This window comes from Loxodonta africana, chromosome 10, assembly GCF_030014295.1.
Source record: "Loxodonta africana isolate mLoxAfr1 chromosome 10, mLoxAfr1.hap2, whole genome shotgun sequence".
Classification (NCBI taxonomy): Eukaryota; Metazoa; Chordata; class Mammalia; order Proboscidea; family Elephantidae; genus Loxodonta; species Loxodonta africana.
Genome location: NC_087351.1, coordinates 14678441 through 14695774, shown reverse-complemented (window position 1 = coordinate 14695774; position 17334 = coordinate 14678441). Strand labels below are relative to the sequence as shown.

Below are 17334 nucleotides of genomic sequence, written 5' to 3'. Positions count from 1 at the left end.
GCAGCCAGGGCTATCTCAGCCTCTCCAGCCAGCAAATCTCCACTCTGCCCTGGCCTATCCCTCCTCCTCTCCCCCTGACCAACACCCAGGAGGCCTGGGGAGAGCTTCCTTCCCAGTACAAGTCACAGTCAAAAGAAGCTTCTCACATCAGGGACTCTCAATTTCTCCTCTCTTGGGCTCATCTTCTCTGCAGGAAAGGGTCTGGTCCACACCAGTTATCTGGCTCCAGGCACCACTTGCACTGGGTCTTTTGTAAGGGCAAGGGAGATAGACTATGGGACTAGCCTAGGCTCTCAGGGTCCTGGGAACCTGGGAGAGAGGAGAGGTGGGAGGCCGCCCTGGTCTGATTCATGCCCAGTGGTCCTGCCAGCTCAGACATCCTTTTCCTGGGATGTTTGGGTGATCAATCATGAGCCATGTGCCAATGGACAGTCCAGCCCAGTTAGTGTGCCTCTTGATGACATGGGCAGGACTGAGCCCCTCCGGGCTGCCAGGAACATCAGCGACGAGAGCAGTTCAGAAGTTACCTCTTCCTTCCTCCCATACGCCTCTGCTCTGAAATTCCACCATAAGGAGGAAAGGTGCCAGTTTGTGACCTACATGTGACCCTGGCTGGAGGGTCATCTCTGGAAGGTCAAAAGCATGTGCAGTTGGTTCCTCCAAATCTTCGCCTCTTCTTCAAACCCATTCTAGCAACTCCAGTCTTCTCCCTCCAGCCAAGGACCCTTTGTGCCCTCTCCCCAGAGATGGCCCTCACAGGGTCCATCTCCTTCCATGCCCCACCTAGTCTTCCTCTTTTTATTTATTTATTGTGCTTTAAGTGAAAGCTTACAAACCAAGTCAGTCTCTCATACAAAAACTTATACACACCTTGCTATGTACTCCTAGCTGCTCTCCCAGTAATGAGATAGCACATTCCTCCTCTCTACTCTGTATTCCCCATGTCCATTCAACCAGATCCTGTCCCCCTCTTCCTTCTCATCTCGCCTCCAGACAGGAATTGCCCACGTAGCCTCATGTGTCTACTCGAGCCAAGACGCTCACTCCTCACCTGTATCATTATTTTATAGTCCAGTCCAATTCCTGTCTGGAGAGTTGGCTTTGGAAACGGTTCCAATGTTGGGCTAACATAGGGTCTGGGGACCATGACCTCCAGGGTCCCTCTGGCCTCAGTCAGACCACTAAGCCTGGTCTTTTTATGAGAATTCGAGATCTGCATTCCACTGTTCTCCTGCTCCATTAGGGACTCTCTGTTGTGTTCCCTGTCAGGGCAATGATCAGTGGTAGCTGGGCACCATCTAGTTCTTCTGGTCTCAGACTGATGGAGTCTCTGGTTTATGTGGCCCTTTCTGTCTCTTGGGCTCATCTTTACCATGTGTCTTTGGTGGTCTTCATTCTCCTTTGCTCCAGGTGGGTTGTCCTCTCTTTTTTTTTCCACTTCTGCTCCTCATGCCTCATTCCTTACAACTGTCTGCCTTTGGTTCCTCTTTTTTCTTCCTTTCCTCCTGGAACTCAGTTGCTGTCAGTGATCTCCCCTCTATCCTAAATCTGCCTTTCCACCTAAATCTTGCCCCCTTTACCTGGAGTAAAGAAAATCAATGTGGATTGGGCTCTGCAAATACATAACCTGATGTAGGTGCCTCAGACACCTTCCCAGGTGACTCTCATTATCCCCATTGCACAGATGACAAACTGAAGTGTAGAGTTGGAGTTAAATTACAAACCCAAGACCACATGGGCTGGGAAGTGCCAATAGCCAGATCCATCTCATGCTGATAATATATTCATCCTGAGGGTGGAGAGGCCCCCTCCCATCTCAGTCGCCCTATCTCTGCTCAGTCCCCTAGTCATGGGAATTCTTCAGAACTCAATGTCCCTCAGTGCCAATGGCCCTCCCCTTCCTGCTTCTTACAGGGGCCCTCACATCATCAGCCACTGCATCCTGTTCCTCCCTTGAAGTCCCCAAGTGAGCCCTCAAGGCCACCACCTCTCTCCTCCGCCAGTCTCAGGACTGTACTATGGAGAACCCACTCGGCCCCGCGGGAAAAACCGGAGCAGACAGTTCCTTGTAGGGGCTCCGGAGAGAGGTGAACTAGGCCCCGCGGGACGCCGCCTGCTGAGCGGGAATCCCGGCCCTAACCGCTGGCGCCCCTAGACGGGAGGGGCAAGGGCGGAGGTGGTTCTGCGGTGGCATCTGTCCTAGGCCGGCGGGAAGCTGCTGCATTAAATTGTAAAATCGATTTATTGACCGGCAGGTGCGAGCAGCTGCAGATAGAGAGTAGCGCTGCCCGGGTGCATCTGCCGGGAGCGGAGCGGAGGCATCGATCCCAGTCCGCCTCCGAAACCAGTTGTCCTGGCCCTTTCTCACCAGCTAGTTCCCGATTGCAGGGCCAAGGTCCGCGGACCTGTGGCGCCTGAGCGGCTTGGGTAGCTTGGCTCCCCTCACCCCTCCCTCCCCGCCCCCCCCGCCCCTGGCTGCCCCAGTTGGCACGCAGCGGGCCGGGCTGACGCGTGGCAGCGCCCTGCGGCAGATGAGGCACGCGCCGGCCTCATTTCAATGTGAATGGATCGAATGGAGCAGCCATGTGGCAGCAACAGTTTGCAAATCTCTCCGCCTTCTGTGCAGTTCGGGCCGCGGCTCCCTGCACGTGTCCCCTTCTCCGCAGCGACCGCAGCGGCGCCCCTTAGGGCTTAAGGGCCCCGCCCAAACCAGACCTGCTTCTCCGCCCCCGCCTGCCCCACCAGGGCTGTGGCCGGGCCCTCAATGCGCTCCTACCCTGCTGGGGAAGGCGCTGTCTCCAAGTAGCAGGTTGCCGTGCGTTTTTTTTGCCGGGGCGGGGGTAGGAAGGGGGTGGCTGGAGGTAGCACAACGGTGCGAGAGGCCTCGGAGCTGAGCCACAGGCTCTGGGTGGGCGCAGTAAGCTATCCAGAGGGAAGAATCCCGAGGCTCTGCGCGGTTCCTGCCGCACCCCAATAACCTGTGGCCAGCTTGGGGGCAAGGCTGGAAAATAACCTTAGCTCTCTCGGGGCCCCAAGTCGGGTTCTACCTGCTGGGGGCCTGGGCTCAGCGGCCACGCAGAGGGGTCAGCATAAGGCCTCAGGGGTGGAAAGCCTGGGGCCTTGAGCCAGGCCTCGAACCTGACGCTTCGGATGGTGGGCAGGATTGCGGGTGTTCATCCGAGTGAGGAACCGTGGCACCGCCGAGAGCCCACACTCCGTGGCAGCCCTGTGTCTATGCTCGTTTCGTTCTCCAGGGCAGCGTGGAGGATCGGCATTGAGGGCGGCAGCCGTCTACGCGGGTCCATCCCCGCGGGTCAAGCTCCCCTCGCAGCCTCCTGCTCCTGTGAACACTCCCAGGGCATGCGTGCGACTCTTCCGGCTCTAAATCAGGAGTGGGTGAAGAAGGGCGGAGCCCCAGCTGCGGGGCGGTGAGAGATATCTACTGGGGCCTTTGCACCCCGGTTCCCTGCCCGCAGCGCTACCCTCTCCTGCTCAGCAAGTGTGGGCAAAGCCCAACCTCAGCAGACGGGAGCGCTAGTGCGTACTCAGGGCCGAGGGCGGTGTCTTAGGGGGTAAAGTGTTTCTGGGACAGCGTCCCGCGCTACTAGGGCCCTTTGGAGATGCTAGGGAATTTAACCCTTTCCTTCCCAGGTCAGAGGTTTTCTAGGTGTTTGGGATCCCTCGCATTTCGCGGTTGAGTATAATGATATCTGCTTTTGTTTTGTCCTTTGCCACCACTTGCAAAGTGCTTTGGGCACATGAGTTCAGGTGTGTCTGAAGGGTAGAGAGTATTCCAGATCTGCCACTACTGAGCGAGATGCCTCGTGGGGGACTGGAGGTCTCTCTTGAGGGTTCTGGCTAGTGCCAGCGCAGGAGGAGAAAGCTTTTAAGAACTTCCAGGCCAGGATTTGGGAGTGGGAGCGGACAGACTGAGGTAGGGTTCAAAGCCAGCTCGGAGGAGAGTAAGGGGTACCCTTTGACATCCTAAGGAGGTCTAAGGATCTGCAGAAGGAGGGACTATGGGCAGAGAGTGGATCTGGACGCCCACTTGCCAGCATCGCTGGGAGGCAAGCCCCGGGCTTCCCCGCCTTGGGCCTGGGGACTCTGCCCGCCCATAACCTACATTAACTCAGGAGCGCAGCCTGGGCCCATCTGCCGGCCCCCGCCCCACTTCGGTTCCCCACGCCAACTCGCTCGCGCCAGATGGTGGCTGGGAGGGGTGGCCGTGCGTGGGGGACCCCGGAGCCCGGCTCCTCACCTCATCCCTCCCCCAACCCACGCTCCCAACCTCTTGTTTCTCATCCTTTTTCCCCAATCCTCCAACCCCCTCCCCAGGAAAAAAAAATCAGACCGTGCTCGGCATAGGCAGCTGTTGGGCTCAGCGCAGCGCCACCCCGCCCCATAGCCTCCGCCCGGCCCGCGCCGCGTCCCTGCTCCCCCCGCGCCGATCTTATCTCCCGACGACAGCAATCACCGCTCGGGCGGGCTGACAGCTGAAGCTATAGGGCCCCCGCCGCCCTCAGCGTCGCAGAGAGAGAGCTCCACGGCACCCCTGAGCCTGGGAGAAACCGGCCCTCCCCAGTCTGTGTCCTCCGGGGGATCGCGCCGGGTTCCGGGAAAGCAGCTGCGCTGCAGCGGCTCGGAGGAGTGGGGCCGCCTAGGGGAGCCGCGCGGGCGAGACGGGTGAAGCCGCCTGAAACTCAAGTCCGTGCTCTTCCAGTTCCACCCCACATCCCTCCCAAGGAGGAGAGGACCCGGGCCTGCCAGACCTCAGCCTCTCACCTTGACCCTGCAGTGGCCTGAGCCAACTCTGGAGCCTCCTTGCCCCATCGGAGCGACAGGACGCGGGGGTGGGGGGAGTGCTTGGGGTTGCTGGGGTGAGGGGAGATGCTAGGCGCTGGAACTGAAGTGGGACCCAGGTGAGGGGAGGAGCTGGAGGCGGGGCCAGCACTTCATTACCATACAGCTGAGGACGCGCCCCTCCCCCACTTGGGGGCCACGCGCCTGGGGGCTGGCACGCGCCTAGCCTAGGCTGCGGCAGAAGGAAGAAGGCACGCGTTGGGCACGCCCCCGAAGCTAGGGAGGGAGACGCCCTCCAGGTGTAGGGAGGCAGCCCCCGAGTCTAGAAGCTTGGACCCTCGCCTTGCCGGGAGTGGCCACGGAAAGGTTAAGGCGCCCGCGGGCTTCCCTGCTGCGCCGAGGATGCGTGGTGTGTGGGCACTCACAGGTTGCAGGCCTCCGAGGCGTGAACTCCCGAAGCTCCGGGAGGGACACGAAGGAGATCGGAGTTCTTTGGAGCTGCTTCGCTTTCCAGGCTTAAGTTCTTTTCACCTGAGCGAGGGCTTCAGGTAACTAGCGCCCGATACGGACACACCGCCTTCGGGGACTACCCAGTGTCTCCGCCCCCATGACCATCCGGGAACCCCCGCTCTCCTTCCTCTCCATCTCAGGCTCTCGCATTAGCCCCCCGCCAGGGCCAGGGTCTCGGCCAGCAACCCTATAGTCACCGAGGACTGGTAGTCTCGGCACGCGCATGGCCCGGGGGGCCCAGGAGGTGGGAGCGGCACCGAGGGGCGGGACCTGTGCCCGACTGGCTGGCGGGTTGGGGGACGGCGGGGGCGGAGGCCCCCTCCGGGCGGCGCTGGGCTGTGGCAGCTAGAGGCCCGGAGGGGAGGAGAGAGTGACCATGAGTCTGAGTGACAGGCGGAGAGGAGTGGAGCCAATATATATAAGGAAGGCTCCCGAGCGCGCAGGTTTCAGAAGCGGCGCTGCGCGCATGCCGGGAGCACGAAACCAAGAGCCGCAGCTCAAGCCACCTCGGTGCAGTGTAGCCGGGGCACTAGCCCGCTTGCAGCCCCAGGATTAGACGGAGGACACGTCCTTAGCGCGACCGCCATCCAGCCGCCCTTACCTGGATTACTTACCGCGGCAGCTGGAGCGGAGCTCAAGGAGGAGCAGCGTCCCGGCAGAGCTGGGCTTTTCAGGGAAAAGCTAGCGAAAGCGGCGTCCGGAGCAGAGCCGGTTTCAAGGCCCGCGAGTGGAGAGAGCGAAGCCCCAGGGGGATGGCTGGCGCGACCCGGAGCGCCTCTGGCTGGATTCTACTGCTGCTGGTGGCACTTTGGCAGCAGGTAACGTCCCGCGCCCCCTCCCACCGCGCCCAGAGCCTGAGCCCCGGGCACCCGCCGAGCTGACCCTCCCCTCTCTCTTTCCCCTCCGTCCCTGTGCAATAGCGCGCGGCTGGCTCCGGCGTCTTCCAGCTGCAGCTGCAGGAGTTCGCCAACGAGCACGGTGTCCTAGCCAGCGGGCGGTCGTGCGAGCCCCGCTGCCGGACCTTCTTCCACGTCTGCCTTAAGCATTTTCAGGCGGTCGTCTCTCCCGGGGCCTGCACCTTCGGCAGCGTCTCCACACCGGTGTTGGGCACCAACTCCTTCGCGGTCGGGGACGACAGTAGAGGCGGAGGCCACAATCCTCTCCAACTGCCCTTCAATTTCACCTGGCCGGTGAGCATGGCCTGGGCCCACTGAGAGGTCACGAAAGCCTAGAGGAGAGGGCGCCCTTGGACCAACCCCCCAGATCCCCCCAAAACCCCAGGGGTGCACTGTCTCCTGACCTTTTTTTTACGACTCCCTTGGGCCCCATCCCCGAGAAGGCTCTGATTGTAGTCTCCCTCGTCCCAGTTTTACACCCTCCCTTCTCCCAGCTCTTGAGACACGATTTGCATCACCTATCGCCCCAGCGCCCTCTTCCCCCCTCCCACCGAATGGCTCTCACGTGCACTCCCCTCAACCCTCATATGCCTCGAGTTCTACTCTTGCCTTCCCCGCGCGCGCGCTGTACTGCGCGCAGACCAGTTATGTGGACCCGGACGCAGTAACTGTATCCTGCAATTAGGTTAATTAAACCGGCTGCTGCAGGGCAGCCCCCATCCCTCCCCCCTGCTCATCTCGCTATCTCCCCCGCCCCCCTTCGCTTCCCAGGGCACCTTCTCACTCATCATCGAAGCTTGGCACGCGCTGGGAAACGACCTGCGCCCAGGTGAGTAGCTCGCGCCGCCGCCACAGGGGGGCGACAAGGCGCAGCGCCGAAAGAGTTAACCTGTTAGAGGCGGGGGAAGTGCGGGGCTGGGGGTGGAGGGTAGGACGCTTAGCTCGGCCCGGAGGTGCGCCCCGCGCTGGACGCTCGGATTCCGTCCGCTGCCTGGACTTGAGCACAATTGCGTTTCCTGCGGGTTATTTTTGGCGTGGGAACGCAGGGAGCACGGCGGTGAGAAAGGCCGAAGCTGCCAGCGCCACTGACGGGCCCCTTCCTGTATTTTACACCTTTCGCGAATTCCGCTCCTTTGGAAAGGGAATAATGGCTTTGGGATGTTGTTCTGACACAGAGGAACAGGATATTTGAGCAGCACAACAATTCTCACTTTGAAAAGGAAAAAGAATACCATTACCCACCTCTGGGGGCAGAGCCCTGGGGTGGGCACCAAAAGACCCCCTGCTCCCAGGGTCCTCCGCAGCCTGGGGAGCCTTCTTTTTTTCTTCTCTCTCTTTTATTATTTTTTTCCATTTTGATCTCTTTTCTCTTTCCCCTCCCTATCATTCTCCATAGCACTGGGATGTCTTAACATCCTTCTATTGTCCCTTGTTTGAATGGTATCAGGTCCTCACACACACACACACACGCACAGAGGGCAGCTAAGCAGTGGGTTCCTCTGGCCTGGCCCTTGGCAGCAGGAGGGGTCATCTGGATAACTGTTCTGATTTGGCCAGTGATCACCATCAGCCCAGCCAAGAGGGACACTGGCCAGTGATCACTGGCACCCTTGAGGACCGGCTATACTTCCCTGACCTGGCTCTCTGTCCCCTCAGAGGCCTTGCCAGCAGATGCACTCATCAGCAGGATCACCATCCAGGGGTCCCTAGCTGTGGGCGAGAACTGGCTGCTAGATGAGCAGAGCCGCTCCCTGACGAGACTGCGGTATTCTTACCGGGTCATCTGCAGTGACAACTACTATGGGGACAACTGCTCGCGCCTGTGCAAGAAGCGAAATGACCACTTCGGCCACTACGTGTGCCAGCCAGATGGCAGCCTGTCCTGCTTGCCTGGCTGGACTGGGAAGTACTGTGACCAGCGTAAGTGGCTAAGCTCCCTTCTGCATGGTGGCTGGGGGGGTGTCATCTGAGAAACAGGTGCCATCTTCTGGGCCACAGCCTGCTCCCTCAGAGGGCAGGGCTGGGCTGCCCACTAGCTGGGCCTCAGGGATGCCTGGGTATGCTTAGGGTGGGCTTAGGATTCAGATCTCCTCTCTTCCCGGTGCTCCTCCTGATTATGCCAAAGGCCCCAAGGGCCCCCGTGACTGCATTTCATCCAGCCTTGATTGTCCTCTTCCATGCCACCATTTCCCCTTAAGTCACCCATGGCTCCTGTGGTAGGCCAAAAGTGGAAAGGAGCCCCAGAGAGAGCTGGGGACACCCCCAGGGCCAGGAGAGGGAAAGCAGGGCTTCAGAGTCCTTGGCATCTCACCTCACCCAACCCTGTTTTCTTTCTGTAGCTATTTGTCTTTCTGGCTGTAATGAGCAGAACGGCTACTGCATCAAGCCAGCAGAGTGCCTGTGAGTAGGAGCTCAGATGTGGTGGAGGGGGGAGCCCTCCTCTGGCCAGGCCTCTCACCTCACCCTTAGCCTCCCATTTGTCTCTCAGCTGCCGCCCAGGCTGGCAGGGCCGCCTATGCAATGAATGTATCCCCCACAATGGCTGTCGCCATGGCACCTGCAGCACCCCCTGGCAATGTACGTGTGATGAGGGCTGGGGAGGCCTGTTCTGTGATCAAGGTGAGTCAGGGCAAAGAGGACTGCAGAGGGGGCAGAGGAGATGGGGTGCCAGGGTGGGAGTCACAGTTATCTCTGGACCCTTCTTACTTGGTGACTGTTGACTTGGCTCTCCCATGTTCCTTCAGGGATCTTGGGGCTTTTAAGTCTTTCCAACTAGCCTAGAATGAGATTGTGGGTCCTTCTTCTCCAGGTGCTGGGGCGTGAGGGTGGCTGAAGAAGCCAGGAGGGTGACAGTTTGGCAGCCTGGAGGCTGCACTCATAAATTCCAGCAAGGCCAAAGAGAGAGGATGCCAGGCTCCACTCCTCTTTCTAACTTGTGCTACCTTGTAGTTACCTATTAACCCCCTAAGTGTTTGCTTACCTGCTGGGGCTGTTTGAGCAGCCCTCCCCTAAACAGCTGTCTGATGGGGTGTGCTCACTGGCTGCCCCAAGGCTATAGGTGAGCTGGGCCTCTGGGCGAGTGACATCTAACCACCTTCTTGCTGCGGGCCTCCCCTGTGACTGCTCAGTAGTAGCACTGGCCAGGTGGCTGCCTGAGCCCATACTGGCTCTTCCTGGTGTGTGTGTTGGGGGGGGGGCTGGTCACTCTCTAGCTGTGGAGGGTGGAGAGCCCTACTGTGGGGAGGGAGCCTTTTCTCTGGGTAGGTGGAATGTTCCTGGGTAGGGTGGGCAGAGGCTTGCCAGGGTAGAAAGAACTTGCCTGGAGCTTGCTCGAAGTTAACAGGGGCTTGGGGTTTGGCTTCTGCATTTGTGTGTGTGTGTGTGTGTGCGCGTGTGTGTCTCTTTACCTCCCCCTCCACAAGGGCACCTGGTTCCCCCCGCCCATCCGCCTTCCTCTCCTCCACATTTGCTCCAGGTAACACAGTCATACTCATCATATGCAAACACAGCTCTCACAGTCCCTGTATTTGCTCTGTCTGCTTCTCCCTCGCTGTCCTTCCCAAATAAGAAAACAAATACCTGTATTTCAAAATGGAGCCCTGGTGGCTCAGTGGTAAAGAGTTTGGCTGCTAACCAAAAGGTCAGCAATTCAAATCCAGCAGCTGCTCCTTTGGAAACCCTATGGGGCAGTTCTCTGTCCTATTTCAAAATACCCGTGTTAACTCCATCTTTAGAAAATGCCTGGTCACTTCCTCGGGTGTCCCTCTGCCCAGAGTGCCTTCTCTACCGTTTCCACCTGTTGAAATGGCACCCCTCCCACTAGGTTATCTCAGATGCCCCTCCTCCATGCAGCCTTTTCTGACTTCATCCTCGGCTAGCTTGGGGGCCTTGCCCTCCCCCCTCCTCATCCGTTCATCAGTAGTCCTTACTTTTATCATTCCCTGGCTGGCGGCATTTGTGAGTTGACTTGGCAGGCGGTTGTTGAATTGTGTGGTTTCTTCCACCCTTGACTGATTGCCTACTGGTCAGGAGTGGTTCACAGTGCCTCCACATACATTTCATTGTGGGAGCGGGGAAGTGGGGTTGAAACCTCTTTGGGCCAAACATGGGTGAACTGGCACCGTGGGGAGCCTTAGCGGGGAACATTCTCTGCCCCGCTCAGTTAGCTGGTTCCTGTCTCCACAGACCTCAACTACTGCACCCACCACTCCCCATGCAAGAATGGGGCGACATGCTCCAACAGCGGGCAGCGGAGCTATACCTGCACCTGTCGCCCAGGCTATACTGGTGTGGACTGTGAGCTGGAGCTCAGCGAGTGTGACAGCAACCCCTGTCGCAATGGAGGCAGCTGTAAGGTGAGGCAGCCAGTGGATGTGCAGCCATGCGCAGGCATTGTGGGCAGCCACCCGTCCCTGCCCCTCAGCGTCTGAGTTTGGCTCCCTTTATGGCCTTTCTGCAGGACCAAAAGGACGGCTACCTCTGCCAGTGTCCCCCGGGATACTATGGCTTGCACTGTGAACGCAGCACCTTGAGCTGCACCGACTCCCCCTGCTTCAATGGGGGGTCCTGCCAGGAGCGCAACCAGGGGTCCAGCTATGCCTGCGAATGCCCCCCTAACTTCACTGGCTCCAACTGCGAGAAGAAAGTGGACAGGTGCACCATCAACCCGTGTGCCAATGGTATGTCCTGCTCCCTTGCTAACCTGGTGGAGCAGCCCTGGGAGCGAGAGAGCCTTCTGGTGAGGGAGGGTCAGGAGAAGAGGTAGAGACCTGTCTGTCACTCACAGGCTGAGATCGGTCCCCATCTACTCAGGAGGCAAAGAGCTTGCTTGGCCAGCGGAAGGGCTCTGGAAGAGGAGCAGGTTGCCAACGGGTGTTAGGTGAGGGGCCTGCAGTGTACACTGCTTGGCTTCCATTCCTATTTCAATGTCAGAGCCCTGACCTGGCCGAGTCCTGGACTAGAAAGAGGGATGTTGGAGGCTCTGTGTCCCTTCTCAAGGGAGACTGTCAGCACCCTGCTCCTGAAGGCCTCATCTTGTCCCGCAGCCATGGGGAGCCAAGCGTGGCACAAGGCATGTAGAATGTCAAGCACCTTTTGGGGCACAAAGCATGTTGATATCCTTTGCCTGTTTGGCCTCCTGGTGCCACCCCAGGAGGCAGGCCAGGTGGAGAGAAGCCTTAGGAGCTGGAGAGAGGCTGGAAGGGCTGGGAGAAGAAAGCAAACAGGAAGTCTGCTTTCTGACTGCTTACCTAACTCCCTGGAACCACAGTTTCTACATCACTGAACAGGAAAAGATAACACCTGCCGTTGGTATTTCGTGGTGTTGTGACAATTAAATGAAACAATAATAACTGCATGTATTTGGGCACTTATTGTATACCAAGCATGTGCTCCTGCTGTATACGTTATCCTCCTTCACCCTCAGAGCAATCCTGCGAGGAGATGGTACCATACTCCAGCTTAACAAATGAGGAAACTGAGGCTTACAGATCAGATAAAGCCACAGGTGCTAGATGCCCAGCCAGAGAGAGGCAGAGCAGAGGTTCAAACCCAAGCCCATCTGTTGGATTCTCCTTGAAAGCTTTGTAAGATGCTAGTTGTTTTTATACCTGAGCTCACCAAGGTAGAGAGCACAGCTCAGTGCAGTGGGCTTTGTAAACGCCACCTGTGCACGTGGGGGCAGAAGGACAGGGACTTGCTCCTGGAATGGGGCACTCCCCTGCCTGCACTGGGGGCCCCAGGCCATTGCTGACTTGTGCTCCATGTCCCCACAGGAGGCCAGTGCCTGAACCGAGGCCCCAACAGCTTGTGCCGCTGCCGTCCAGGCTTCACGGGCGCCCGCTGTGAACTCCCCATCAGCAGCTGTGCTCGCAGCCCTTGCGCTCATGGAGGCACTTGCCATGACCTGGAGAATGGGCTCTTGTGCACCTGCCCTCCCGGCTTCTCAGGACAGCGCTGCGAGGTGCGAACACCCAGCGATGCCTGCGCCTCAGGGCCCTGCTTCAACGGAGCCACCTGCTACACTGGCCTCTCCCTGGACAGCTTCATCTGCAATTGCCCCTATGGCTTCCTGGGCAGCCGCTGCGAGATCCCTGTGGACTTGCCTCCCAGCTTCCCCTGGGTAGCTGTCTCTCTGGGTGTGGGGCTGGTGGTGGTGCTGGTGCTGCTGGGCATGGTGGCTGTGGCTGTGCGGCAGCTGCGGCTTCGGCGGCCAGACGATGACAGCAGGGAGGCCATGAACAACTTGTCAGACTTCCAGAAGGACAACCTGATCCCCGCTGCCCAGCTCAAGAACACAAACCAGAAGAAGGAGCTGGAAGTGGACTGTGGCCTCGACAAGTCCAACTGTGGCAAGCAGCAGAACCATACACTGGACTACAATCTGGCCCCAGGCCTCCTGGGCCGGGGGACCATTCCGGGGAAGTACCCCCACAGTGACAAGAGCTTAGGGGAGAAGGCGCCACTGCGGTTACACAGGTGAGTGTGACCTTGAGCCCCAGGGCCTGGCCATGGGCCCCTGTGTGGTTCTTTCTGGGTTCCTCCAAGGACAAGCAAGAGGCTGGCACGAGGCCCTTAACTGCTTTTAAGCAAAGAGGGCGTTTGTAACTGCCAGGGGGTCTTTGTTCCCCCAATTCATTCATCCATTCATTCACAAATGTCAAGTGTCCACAACGTGACTCTTGTGACTTTCATCTTTCCACAGTGTGATTTGCCTCTACTAGTTTTTTTAGTAATGCTGGCTTTTTCCAGGTCCAAGGCCCTTTTGAAAAAGTTGGGGGTCCTGTGGCTCTCTTAGGGGCCTATTCCTAACTGCCCTCCCAATCCCTGTGTCTTCCCCCAGAGCCTCCTCTGCAAGTGCCCTTGGCTGGGGGAGTCTGGGTTCCCGCCCCCCTTCCCGCCCTGTCCTCTACCCCGCTCTCACCTGCCCCACTGGTCTTGTGTTCCCTCAGTGAAAAGCCAGAGTGTCGGATATCAGCGATATGCTCCCCCAGGGACTCCATGTACCAGTCTGTGTGTTTGATATCAGAAGAGAGGAACGAATGTGTCATTGCTACGGAGGTGAGTGCTGGGCTCATCTTCCCTTCCAGCTTGTCCCCTCCAGCTTTCTGGGGCTGGGAAAATGGCCTGGTTACTCCCAACGCAGTGGCGGGGTCTTGAGGGGTTGCTCGGGAAAGGTAGGGCCAGAACCTCTCCTTGGCAGTCCAGGTTCAGTGACTCTGGGGTCCCTGCTGGCCTTGTCACCACAGAGGGTGTGAAACAAGAGCCGTGGTGGTGAGCCTAGCCTGGCCTCTTCCTGCTGGGTTAGTGCTGCTGGGCCGACGTGGCACCTGGCCAGCTCCCAGGCTCTGCTTCCCAGCTGCTGTTGGGTGATGGTGGTTGTCTTGGGTCTCCCCTGTCCCTTCCCACTGGCTTCCTCCATTGGCCCACCTCACAGAGCACCAGCTCCCAAATATATGCTGGTGTTGGGGGCCGAGACCAGCAAAGGCTGCCCTGTCTTCCCACCCCTGCCTGCCCCATTGGCTTCTCCCAGGGAGACCATCAGGGCAGCCACAGAGGGAGTGCTTTCACCCAGGGTAACCCACTTCTCCGCTCTCCACACACTCCCCAGGTATAAGGTAGGAGCCTAACCAGGACATCCCAGCTTCGGCCAAGCGGCTGGACCTTCCTTCTGCATTGTTTACATTGCAACCTGGATGGGACATTTTTAATATGCACCGTGCTGCTCTCGGGAGGAGGAGGGAACGGCATGAACTGGACAGACTGTGAACTTGCCAAGAAATGCAATGCCCTTCCACACCTTTGGGTGTCTGTCTGGCATCAGATTGGCAGCTGTGCCAGCCAGGGGAACAGAAGAGAGGTGCCACTTGGAGCTGCCCTGGCAGCAGTGGCCTTCAGAGAGCTCCTTTTCCAGAGGGAGTAGCAGTGGGCCCTTGGGGCTTGGAGCTGCTGTGGCCTCCACTGGTGTCTGTGTTTCTGAAAGTGCCTTTGGCCCAGGCTCCCTGGCGACAGCTGGGCCGAAATCAGAGAGAAGTGAGGGAGCCAACCAGGTCAGGGCCCCGTGTGGGCCACAACGCTGTCGGCCCAAGCTCTTGGCAGGAGCTGCTGTGCAGGAGAGAGGAGCGCCCGAAGGGAGAGGAGCGCTTTTGCCCCGTGTCTCCAACGACTGCATGTGGGCCTCTCTCCCTGGCCCAGGCCCGCAGGGCAAAAAGGTTGGTAAGCCTTACCGGGCCTCCCCAGCCTCTGGCACTGGGTGCTTCTGGGCTCCTGTGTGCAGGCAGGTGGAGGACCTGCCGCTTCTGCCAGCCAGGGGCGCCAGGCCTGACTGGGGAGCTCAGGGAAATTATGTTGGAAATTCTAATGAGGAAGAAACGGGGGCCGCTGCCACGTGGTCCCTTTCTTCCCTCAAGCCCACCTCTATGGCCTCAAGCCCGGGCTCTACCCATGCCCACTACTGCCCCCAGACCACCTTGGAAGCTGACCCTCAGAAATCAATAATATGAGTTTTTATTTTGTTTGTTTTTTGTAGTTTATTTTGAAGTCTAGTATTTCGATAATTTAAGAATCAGAAGCACTGACCTTTCTACATTTTATAACATTATTTTGTATATAATGTGTATTTATAATATGGAACAGATGTGTACAGAAGTTTATTACTTTTCGGGTCCTGTCTTTGTGATGACAGTGTGGGAATCCTCCGTTGGTCCTCTAACCCCCCTTCTCCTATGGCTGCCGGGTGCCCCCCGGAATCCCCTGGGACCAGTGCACACACTTGGGTTTAGCATGTTGTGCCCCAGACCTTGGTCACCTTGGGGTCCTTGGGGACCCAGCCTCACCCATCTGAGTCCCCAACTTAGGCCAGCCTACCTTGCCTGTTGGTTTTGAGGCTGACTACAGCTCACCCTTCCCCCTTTATGCTCCCACCATTCCTTGGGGCATCGTCCCCCTGACTGGACTCTACCCTCCCCACCCTTTCTCTCCTCAAGTCTGAAAAAGCTTATGGAGCTCCCTAGGGTGCCTGGGGGATACAAGTGCTTTGGGCAAGGAGACAATGCTGCCCATTTTCCTCTTATTGGCCAGGATGTTCCTGCAGAGAATGGGGTCTCTGAACCGTGCTGACAGCTGGGCCCTTCTTCTGCCCTTGCAGGGTCTTAGGTGGGCTGATGTCCTGCTCTTGCCTCAGTTCCTGCAGGGTGCTGGCCTCCGGTGGGGGTGGGACTTGGCCCTGGGTTTGTCCACCTTACAGCTGAGTGAGAGAGCTGAGGTTCTGGGCACCTTGTCTGCTCAGAGCTCTGAAGTTTATTGAAGACTTGGAGATGGGAAGAGGAGGAGGAGGTGGCTTTCCCTGAGTCCAGGTTACTCTGGCTGAGGAATTATTAGGGGGTTTCCAGTCTCTCCCTCATACCTAGCTCCTTCTAAGAGGTGGGATGGTCCCTGTGGTGCCAAGGTCCTCTCTCTACAGCTGCAAACATACCCCATGGAGAGCAAATGCTGAAAAAATGAGCCATGGACAAAAAGCTGAGCAGAGGCTCCCAAATTTGAGCCTGTTTGCAGTAAAGCAAGATAGATCCATCCGATGCCTCCTTCCTAATGGAGTCTATGTATATGGACTGCTCCTTGCCCTCCATTTTTGTCCTTCTCCCTGACACACAGCATGCCTGCCCTGATCTGGGTGACTATGCCAAAGAACAAGGGTGTAAGTGACATGTTTATCTACATTCCCTCGCATACACACACTCCACACCTCCCTCACCGGCCCTGGTCCCCTTGCTGCACACACAGGGTATCAAACAGGAAAGCATTCAGGGAACTGTTCCCACAGCCTAAGCCGGCAGCAGGGGGAAGAACAACAAGACCTCACTCTTCCTGCCCAAAATGAAACAGGAAAGCGGCTCCCGGGCCCTGGGGGGCGGGGGAAACTGGGCCCGGACACGAATTGGAGATGACGAGGCTCCCATGTGGGGGACAGGTAGGACACCCGCGGGCCTGCACGTCCACACCTCCAGGCTGTGCAGGGTTGCACAGGCTGTCAGCCTCTCGAGAAGAGTCCTGCGGGGACCTGGCTGGCTAGACTCATTTGCTCTGATGCCCTAGATGGTGAGCTGGGGGAGCCCATGGACCTTTCTGGGGAAAGGGGGGACCTGTGCATGGATTGACCTGGGCAGCTCCAACCTGTAGCTCATGCCAGGTGCCACCTCTAGCAGCACAGTAGCTGGGTCAGGCAGGCGCTCGGGGTATGAACAAGCCACAGTGGAAACCCTCTTCCTAGGACTTCCTGAAGGTCCCTCCCTGAGAGCCCAGCCACTTCTCACAGGTAAGATACCCAAGACTTCCTGAGTGGCCAGGTGTACAGGAGTTGTTCCAGGCTTGACAGACACAAGGCCAGAGGATAGCTCCAGACTAACCATGAAGTGCCTTCCTTGATTTAGCAAATGCAGGTGTTTAACCAGAGAACTCAGAGTTCAGCAGTTCCTAAACAGCCTGCGGCCGGGCCCTACCTAGAGGATAAATATGGCCCCATCTGACGTCCAGTTATGAGGACATCTGCTTTCTGAGGACCCCCTGGTTGATAACCACCAGCTCACTGTGGGGAGATGAGTCCAGGATGGCACTGTAGAGAAAGGAGAAATGCCTTTATTGTGCTCAGGCCAGGCCCCCTCACCTGCCTCGGGGCCACGATCAGGGGGCAAGGGGAAAAAGGTGTGTCTCAGCACTCCCTACCCTAGGCTAGATAAGGCCCCCAGACCGTCTCTTTCTCACCGGGACCCCACAGACCTCTGCCTAGGTTCCCTCCCTGCAGCTCTCCCGAGGGCCCGCAGGATCCGCGGACCCAGCCTCCGCCCCACGTGGCCTGCTGCATTCCGGGAAGGGCATGGAAGTGATTCACTCAGGGAACTGTGATTGTCCCTTCCCAGGGAGGGGATGCGCCTGGGAGGTCCCAGCGGCCTTCCCCGGGCGGTCGCGCCTTCCCTCGCGCCCAGGGCCGCAAGGCCGGATCCCCGTGGGCCTGGAGCCCCGAGCGGCGGCGGAAAAGGCCAGTGCGGCCCGCTTGCTCCGGGTCAGCCCTCCACCTGCCGCCGCCGGGCGCCCCGGAGGTCCCGGGCTCCCCGCCCCCCGCGCTCATTGTTAC

The 17334-nt window shown here is 58.5% G+C and overlaps 1 protein-coding gene across 1 annotated transcript; it reads left to right on the top strand.

Annotated features, from left to right (window-relative positions):
- The first annotated feature begins 5641 nt into the window (after positions 1–5641).
- On the top strand, positions 5642–17036 carry DLL4 (delta like canonical Notch ligand 4). Its single transcript, XM_010598352.3, has 11 exons — positions 5642–6128; positions 6231–6500; positions 6978–7035; positions 7863–8126; positions 8546–8606; positions 8695–8825; positions 10392–10561; positions 10666–10885; positions 11981–12683; positions 13157–13265; positions 13816–17036. Exons 1-11 carry the CDS (start codon positions 6063–6065, stop codon positions 13819–13821), a joined length of 2058 nt encoding a protein of 685 aa, XP_010596654.1. The 5' UTR covers positions 5642–6062; the 3' UTR covers positions 13822–17036.
- Positions 17037–17334: the final 298 nt, after the last annotated feature.

What these genes read in the sequence shown, in the direction of transcription:
- DLL4 (XM_010598352.3), top strand. Translation starts at nt 6,063, where the DNA reads ATGGCTGGCGCGACCCGGAGCGCCTCTGGCTGGATTCTACTGCTGCTG. An exon ending in GGGAAACGACCTGCGCCCAG is followed by an intron (nt 7,036 to 7,862) that starts GTGAGTAGCTCG and finishes CTGTCCCCTCAG; the next exon opens with AGGCCTTGCCAGCAGATGCA. An exon ending in TGGGAAGTACTGTGACCAGC is followed by an intron (nt 8,127 to 8,545) that starts GTAAGTGGCTAA and finishes TTCTTTCTGTAG; the next exon opens with CTATTTGTCTTTCTGGCTGT.